Source organism: Chenopodium quinoa, unplaced genomic scaffold (assembly GCF_001683475.1).
Source record: "Chenopodium quinoa cultivar QQ74 unplaced genomic scaffold, ASM168347v1, whole genome shotgun sequence".
Lineage (NCBI taxonomy): Eukaryota > Viridiplantae > Streptophyta > Magnoliopsida > Caryophyllales > Amaranthaceae > Chenopodium > Chenopodium quinoa.
Genome location: NW_018743292.1, coordinates 4,102,905 through 4,111,913, shown reverse-complemented (window position 1 = coordinate 4,111,913; position 9,009 = coordinate 4,102,905). Strand labels below are relative to the sequence as shown.

Genomic DNA, 9,009 nt, shown 5'->3' with positions numbered 1-9,009 from the left:
GCTAAACTATTGCGAATTGAACCGTCGACTTTAAGTTTAAAGAAGTGTTGAGAGGCGTTTTCCACGATACATGAATAGATGAAGGATAAAAATTTATAAGAAAAATGGTTATGGGATCTCAAAGTGAGAGATCCTATTGAAAAAAGGGTATGTATAAGACTTTTTGGTGCCACTCATTGAATGCAACTTGCACTAAGTGATAAATCCTAAAGACGTAAAAGATCTCATTACGATACGTAATAACATTCTGCTCTTTTCATATACTCCAAATGAGGACAATATATTTCCTTAAAATGTTTGGGTGTTTTTTTAAGTATAATAATAATGTTAAGAGTAAATTTAAAAATGAGGTTGTACTATTTTTTAGTTAAAGGGAAGTTCCAAACTTCTTTGATTCTTGTGCTGTTAAAGAAAATATGATAAACTATTTCATTATGATGATTGCATAGGGGGCAAATATTTAACAGGATAACGAGCAAATAATTAATTAGACGTATGCAATCGTGAAAAGGATTATTCAAGTTTAATTTACACCTAAAATAAGTTTAAATAAATTTCTCTATATGTGTTAAGTTTAATAGAGTTACGTCTTTTACGAGTAATTACGGAGTATTTATGAAATAGAGATAGTGTAAGTTAACAAAACTCATGCTAGTTAAGTGCATTTCCAAAACTAACACCTTCCTTTAGATGCTTACAAGTTACAATTGCAAGTTTGCAACCCCAACCCCTGCATTTGCCTGCGCCGGCGATTCACACAACAGAGACACGAAATAGCCGGGACCCAATTCTTACTGCCCACCGCACTGATCACCGGTAACCTCTGTATCTCTCTATCTACTTGAATTTCATTCGCTGAATGCTGAAATGTATGCAATTTCCCCATTTTTTCGATGTCTAAAATCAGTTAATCGCCACTATAATACCCCTTTTTATTCCATTATATCTCTTCATTATCATGTAAGGTTGTTTAGTACTTCAAATTCTACTCAAATTAATGAAACCCCAGAAAATTTGAACCCAATCTCTGCGATTTCTGAGCTCATAGCTAAGCAGCATTGGAGGGAATTGAAAAGAATTTATTTAAGTAAAACAAACCCTAATGAAATTCTGCAACAATTGATTGATTTTAAATCTGACCCACGATTGATTCTTCAATATTTCAAATGGTTGGAGATGGATCATGAATACTGTGTTTCACATGACACTGAGATGTATTTAGAGGTTTTTCATATGTTAGCTGGGGAGAAATTATATGGGGAGATTAGGAAATTGTTGAATGGGTTTGTGAAGAGAGGGGAGTACTCGAATTCAGAGGTGTTTCATATTCTTTCGACGAAGTTTGCTGATTTTTATGGGATTAATTCGGTGATTGTTGACATGCTGGTTCAGACATGTGTGAAGAATTTGAAGGTGGGTTTGGCGGTTGAGGCGGTTAGAAGAGCTTGGGATTATGGGTTCAGGTTATCTATATTATCGTGTAATCCATTGTTAAGTGCTTTGGTTGATGAAAGGGAGACAAAAGTTATGGAGTACGTGTTTAAAGAGATGATTAGGAGGCGGATTAAGCTTGATATTACGACTTTTAACACAGTCATTAATGGGTTTTGTAAAGTTGGTCAGCTGCAAAGGGCAAATGATCTTTTGGAGGATATCAAATTATGGGGTCTATCTCCGTCGGTTGTCACTTATAATACTCTTATTGATGGGTATTGCAAGATGGCAAGGGTTGGAAGGATGTATAAAGCTGATGCTTTTTTGAAAGAAATGGTGTCAATGGACATCAGTCCGAATGAGATCACCTACAATACTCTTATTGACGGATTCTGTAAGGATCAAAACTTGCCCTCTGCTTTGAAGGTTTTTAAAGAAATGAAGTGCCAAGGATTGAAACCTAATGTTGTCACATATAACACACTGATTAGGGGGTTTTGTAGTGATGGGAAAATTGACGAAGCTTTAGAGATAAGAGATGATATGTCTCTTCAAGATTTGAAGCCAAATATCATAACGTATAATATCCTCATCAATGGCTATGCTAAAAAGGGAATGTTCAAAGAAGCTAGGGAGCTGCTGGAAGATGCTGATAGAATTGGTGTAATTCCTAGTGCTGTAACTTTCAATACTTTGATCGATGCTTATTGCAAGGCTGGGATGATGGATGAAGCTGTTGCATTGCTGAATTTAATGTTGGAGCGGAACATTACCCCAAATGTCTCTACTTATAATTGCTTGATTGGTGGCTTTTATAAAAACGAGGATTTTGGAGCGGCTGATGATATCTTAAAAGAAATGAAAAGTGTTGGGCTCCAAGCTGATACCGTGACATATAACATAAGGATTGGTGCTCTTTGCCAGAAAGGCAACACAAGAAATGCAGCTAAGCTACTGGATCAAATGTTAGAGATGGGTTTGACTCCAACTCATGTGACATATAATACCTTAATTGATGGCTACTGTACTAAAGGAAATCTCAGGGATGCCATGAATATGAGATTAAGAATGGATAAAGCTGGTAAGCGAGCAAATGTTGTGACATATAATGTCTTGATAAAGGGTCTTTGTAGCAAAGGCAAGCTGCAAGAAGCAAACAAGCTTCTTAATGAGATGTTGGAGAAGGGTTTAGTCCCTAACCGGATCACCTATGATATAATTAAGGAGGAAATGATGGAGAAAGGATTTTCTCCTGATATTGATGGACACCTTTATAACCAATCTTCTGTGTCTTAATTGGGCAAGGGGGTTATTGCTTGAGTGTTTTCATATCACTATTTTGTTAGCAGTTGACGGTATTAGATGCTACTTGCTAAACCTTGGCTGCCGAGTTTCCCTATTGAACAGAAACTCACCCGTTGTCAGTGGGGCAAAGAAGAAGAAGATTACATGGGCCCCACAGCCCCCACCATCTTGTTATCGGACCCTGGATTATGTCACTGACTTTTAGGTTCTGTTATCACTCTCTTGGTTGGCAGGCTGGCAGCAAGAAGCTGATGCATGAAAATTTTGCTATTTAACAGACGGGTTCTTAACCTGGAGATCAATCCTCTTATCGTACTTGGTTACAGAGGTACAATCAGCCTTTTGCTCTTGTTCCTAGTGTATATCTTTTTTAATTAATTATTGGTGCTAGACGCCATTGTCTCTTTTAGTCCATGCTTAAAAGTTGGAATGAGGGGAATTATACAGAACTTGATTTTCTTCCATTGTTGAGTATGTACAAAGTTTCCTTTCAATTTGTCGAACAGTCAAACTTGATTCCAGTCTGATGCATGCAATTATTGTTGAATTCTGGTGCTGTGATTACTGTCTTAATGACTAAAATTGATGCTGATTATCACTTATCAGGTTTGGTGAAGCACAATCAACTGGATCAAGTCTTCATACCCAGAGTAGTGTTCCAATAGGGATGACCGAGCTTGTTAAAAATACTCAATTAGGGCTGAGGACTGCTTAAATGCTGACGGTTTATTAGTTAGAACGGTTAGAAGTATTATCTTGCACCTTTACATCCGTAAGTTTGTCAGGTCAAGTCATGAAGTATGAAGATAAGATTTCATCAGCCATGGAGGAAAACCTCATTGTCGTGAAGTCTTCATCTGTGGTACTACTAGATGCATGTATGAGTTCCCATCATGACATCAATGATATTCAGACCCTCATCACCTTTGAATATGATATGGAGTGTATTGTACAGCAAGCAAAACACTATTGGTCAGAAATGAGAATTTAGTAAACCTCAAATTTGGTATCTATATCAAGTATTCGCCAAGCCCTAGCTACTACATTGAACATATTGTAATAGCTAGAGCTTGGTGATGGCTTGGCAAGTCATTCAAATGTGCCGCATTTTAGCTACCTTGTATCTCAAATAAGAAGTTGCCTCATTTGTTGGTTGATTTAAGGTAATTAGAATATTTGTGTTTTTGGGAATTTGGGATGTAACTCATGCAATTCATTAAAAGTTGATTGAAATATTACCTTGTTGAGCCCTTGAGTTGATATTTTTTACAACCAAAATAATCTTATTTTATCTTCATCTGGTATGTCAATTTACGTCAACCTAATTTGTTACAAAGTATTTCGTATATGTTATTTGCCTCCCATCAATAAAACTAAATCATATTTCAATTTTGAGATGTCCTTAAATTACTCAGTAATCTTACAATTGTACTCGAGCAAATCTATTAGGTGCGTAAAACAAATGAATACATAGAGATTAGAGAGTATATATCAAGGTTTATCATAATATTTGATTTTCAAGCGATTAAAATATCATGTAATCAGATGTAACTCATAAAATTAGGACAATGAGTGATTGAGTGGACAATTAATAACTTTCACCCATGAGAAAATATGAAGGTTCTTTTTTTTTGTTTTTTTTTTTTAGAAATATGAAGGACTTTATGTAATTATTACTTGAAGTTTTTTAAGGTTTTGGAGTCTTAACCAAAATATTAACCAATTTAGTTTTGAAGTTTTTTAAGGTTTTGGAGTCTTAAACAAAAGTATTTACCAAAATAAGCTTCCAGGGTAAAACGCTGCCTCGGGCAGCGTTTTACCCTCTATTTTTTTTTTAAAAAAATTCTGCTAGAAAAACGCTGCCTGGGGCAGCGTTTTTCTAGTTTGACTTTTTTTTTTTTAATTATGTAATTTCTGATTTATTAAAAAAAAATAAAAGCACTATAAACGCTGCCCGAATTTTTTTTTTTTTTTTTTTTTTTTTTTTTATTGTATATAAAACGCTGCCCGAGGCAGCGTTTTATGTACAAAAAAAAAATTGTACATAAAACGCTGCCCGTGGAAGCGTTTTATGTACAAAAAAAATGTACATAAAACGCTGCCCCAGGTAGCGTTTATGTACACTTACATTTTTTTTCCAACTTCAAAAATAATTTGTACAGGGGCAGCGTTTTATGCTGTTTTTCTTTTTTTTAAGTTTTTTTAAAAGTTTACGAGAAAAAAAAGTCAAACTTAAGAAACGCTGCCCGAGGCAGCGTTTTACCCTGGAAGCTTATTTTGGTAAATATTTTTGCCACGCAACCACTTTGGTTAATATTTTCGTTTGGAAGCTTACTTTTGTCAAACGTCCTCTTCTCCCATACGCGTCGTTTAGTTACGACCTTGAACATCCACGGATAACAAACGACGATTCTTTGGTCAGTGGTCAAGCGTTCATTCCCACTGATTAGGCTACGCTTTACAACCTTCCGTGTTCATTCTCTATTTGATGAGCAAAATTCTTCCTTCATTAACAAGTTTACTCGTTTAATTTTTACCCTTTTTCCAAATATAATCTGCAATTAATTAAACAGCAATTATAATTATTAAATTGTTTGATGGAATTCTGAGATAAAAGTGTTCATCCATGGATTTTGATTTGAATATGAAGAGAACTCAGCTTCTTCTTTTCGTTGCTGGAATTATCGTTCTCAGCATTGCAGGTATAATTTCTGCTTTTAATTTTCCCTTTTTTTGGTTTTGTTTTTATAAAATTTGTTTTACATTGTTGATTATATGATTAAATCTTGACTGGGTTATTGTGGGCGATTTCATTTTTGTATTATTTATTTAATTAATTTGATCTGATTGGAGGGAGGGTTCTATAGATTAGGTTTATTGATTTTTAATTATTATATGATGATAATATTATTAGAAGAGCTTGAATCTGAGTGGCCTTGGACTGGAGTTGATTTAAGGGCTCTTATTATTATAGTTCTTGTGATGATAAAATGGAAAATAGGAGGAGATCATACAAATGATTGTAAGGGGGTTGTTACATGTATTAGGGGTGTAAGTGAGTCGAGTCGAGTCGAGTTGTGTATTATTATGCTCTGTTTAAGCTTATTGAACTTAGTTGTGTGGCTTTAAACTCGAGATTGCGTTTCAATCAGAGCCTGATAACTTGCTGGAACTTTTAGATTAGTTTCGGTTTAGTAATTAGTATATTTGAGCACGGTGTATGTATTGAATAGGGTTTAGTCCTATACTCCTATAGCTAGTTTTGTTCTTAATCACTTGTTTGGTTATACTCTAGCACCAAAAAAAACTTGTGTGATTATACTAGCTTGTTTAGTCGTGAATCGTGATAAATTTAGATGCAAGTATACATATCTTATGAAAACAATAAAATACACAGCTTATAATAGAGAAGTTTGAACCGAAGTTAATATATTTATGAATTCCAAAAACAAATTTCAAGATCTAAATGATTCTTAATGATCTTTTTAATCAAGCATAATTGAGCTTTATATCTAACCATTATTCATGGATAATAAATGAGGTTTTTATGAATGTGAATGGTTAATCGTGATCATAAATGGAGGAGCACTCGTATAATCATAAGGGTTCTGTTGGAGGCAGACAGGCAGTTGTGTGTCTAGTATATTTACTTGTATGTGCACGTTACATGAGAGATAAATAAAGGAGGGAGAGGGATACTGAGAAAGAGGAAGTTTAAATAATCAAACAATGAAGGGGTATATATGCGTTGCTAACTTGCTGTGAATTGCTACAGTAATTTATCAAAGTATACCACTACCATGTAAATCCAACCAGTATTTATCTATGAATTGACAGTCTAGGAAGTTTCTGATTTGGACAGCTTTATTCCTTGTTAGTCAAGATTGTCCAAAAAGCCGTTTTATGTAACCAACTAATTGATCGTAATATCTATAGTAACAGCAGAGTAAGAACCAACACAAGGAGCAAGGGAAAGAGCTTTATTGAGTTAACGACCAATAGGCAGTGCAGCTTACTTTCTAATTAGCTTTTGCGACTTTGCTTCATTATTTTGGACATAAATAAGAATCTTTTGTAAAATAAGTTTCTGTTGCTAGTTTGGGACCTTTTGGGAACAAGGGATGAGAGATAGGGTCCTGCAAGGTTGTCAAGAATGCATCTTTGAGATGAATGTTAAAAACTATATTCATGTTTTTTTGGCTGGTTAAAGTTGTAGCATTTCTTTCAAGCATCTCTGCTGGGGTCAATTATTAGTCAACTTACCATATTTTCCGTCTCCATTGTTTGATTATTTAAAAAGAGTATGGCAGTGAATACTGAGGAGTAGATTCAGTTGAATCTCAGAATAAATTATTAGCTGCTCAAAATCAGGAATAACCGGCAGGTTACCGAAACCTTAAGAAGCTACTGAGCAGAAATTTATGGAAAATTGTAGCTATCTTTGAAATTCAAAAGAGGCCTTATAGATATGACTGTCACAAAGTCCCTTGGCTCTATTGCTCTAGTATCACTGAGATTTGATAAATTTGAAACTGTTTATCCGTCATTATAGTTGGCAATTTTTTCCTGCAGAATGCAAGTATCCTTGTAGAACAACTTGGCCATTTAATTGTTTTAGATGGATCATCTTTTATTTTATCTGCATTTCTTTTTGTCAAGAACATCATAAATCACTCTTGTACTTTGCAGCTGAAAAAAGCAGGAAGCTGGTGGGGGAAGAAGCAGCATCCAAGAGTGGGCAATTTACTTTCCTGAACTGCTTCGATTTGGGATCAGGTTCGTTAGCATGCTCAGTTAAGGAGGGTGTGAAACTCTACGTCAACAGTTTTCAATCTGCTCATGTTGAGTTAGCCAGGAGCCGAGCAATTGAGAGTACACTGAGTGATGCAATGTCACAGGGATTGCAAGCCAAAGTTGCTGCTAATCAAGCCGCCAAAGAAGGAAAAAAGGCTGCAAAATTAGCGTCCCGACAGGCTAGGCGGATTACAGGACCAATCATATCTAGTGGGTGGGACTTCTTTGAAGCCATTTACTTTGGAGGTACAATGACTGAAGGCTTTCTCAGGGGAGGCGGGACCTTGGTTGGGACCTACTCTGTAGGATTCCTTGGGGAACAGAGGTTTGGGAGGTTTGGCTACCTCGTTGGAAGCCAAGTGGGAAGTTGGGTTGGAGGAAGAATAGGGTTAATGGTCTACGATGTGGTGAATGGTGTCAACTACTTGCTTCAGTTTAGTCAAAGTGAGGTGAGTGAAATTTATGACCCTCAAGACGTTTATGCATCTCAAGACGTTTATGAATCTCAAGAAGGTTATGAATCTCAAGAAGTTTATGTATCAGAAGAATTATAGGATTCACATAATTTAACTGTCTGGCTTTTACCTGATCAAGATTAGCTTAGCAGAGATGCAGAGCTGGAACTTGAAGCCATTGTAATACGATTCTTTTGCTTGCATTTTGTGTCAATGATAGATAGATAGATATATTAATACCAAATATGAGATATCCCTTACTGGAAAAAAATTATATTGTAAATTCACTAAGTATTATATTACTCTGTGATCAGTAGTTACTGAAACAACTGGATGTGCAACTCTGAAATTTACTCCATACAGACTTTAGAAAAACTAAGCCAGAGACCTGGAACTGTGATGATATGAAGGTTATGGAAAATTTGCTGTTAGGAATTTTTAAGGTGAAGTTGGATTTTTTGCTATACTATAGTGTTAAGAAGATTCAGATATTACCCCCTCCCCTTTTTTTTTAAGAACTAGAAACAGGAAATTAGAAATAAAAATAAAAAGTGAAATATCATGTACAACAGTACAAGTGCTTTACAGTAAACAATTTGTTACAATATTATGTGTTTGTGTACTGGAAATAAATGAATTCAAAACTTTTAATAATTGAACATATGAAGACAGCAATCAATTGATATAAAAATAGTGATAATTGTCATTTATCAAAGATTTTAGTCCTGCTGTTACTCATTGCACAATATCTTGTTTCCAAATTATAAGTTGACAATTTAATGAAAATTCTTGGTTCAGACGGTCTGAGTAGAAACTTTTGTCGAGTTTTAGTATTATTCATACGCAATATAAAGTGTAATTAGGAAATCTTTTGAAGTGCCTCAAAACATAAATACATCCCTTAACATACCTTTATAATTATACGAGTACTTCATATATCGTATCAAGCTTAGGATCTGTTCATTCAATTTTTTCTTTCTATATTCTAAAATTTGATAACAAAACAAAGGTAGTTAAGTAT

General features: G+C 34.9%; 2 protein-coding genes across 2 annotated transcripts; both read left to right on the top strand.

Moving 5' to 3' along the window:
• Nucleotides 1-666: 666 nt before the first annotated feature.
• LOC110736502 (pentatricopeptide repeat-containing protein At1g09820-like) lies at nucleotides 667-3,986 on the top strand. Its single transcript, XM_021916720.1, has 2 exons — nucleotides 667-3,067; nucleotides 3,346-3,986. Exon 1 carries the CDS (start codon nucleotides 868-870, stop codon nucleotides 2,728-2,730), a length of 1,863 nt encoding a protein of 620 aa, XP_021772412.1. The 5' UTR covers nucleotides 667-867; the 3' UTR covers nucleotides 2,731-3,067; nucleotides 3,346-3,986.
• Nucleotides 3,987-5,142: 1,156 nt separating this feature from the next.
• On the top strand, nucleotides 5,143-8,452 carry LOC110736500. Its single transcript, XM_021916718.1, has 2 exons — nucleotides 5,143-5,441; nucleotides 7,429-8,452. The coding sequence occupies exons 1-2, from the start codon at nucleotides 5,366-5,368 to the stop codon at nucleotides 8,085-8,087; spliced, it is 735 nt and encodes a 244-aa protein (XP_021772410.1). The 5' UTR covers nucleotides 5,143-5,365; the 3' UTR covers nucleotides 8,088-8,452.
• Nucleotides 8,453-9,009: the final 557 nt, after the last annotated feature.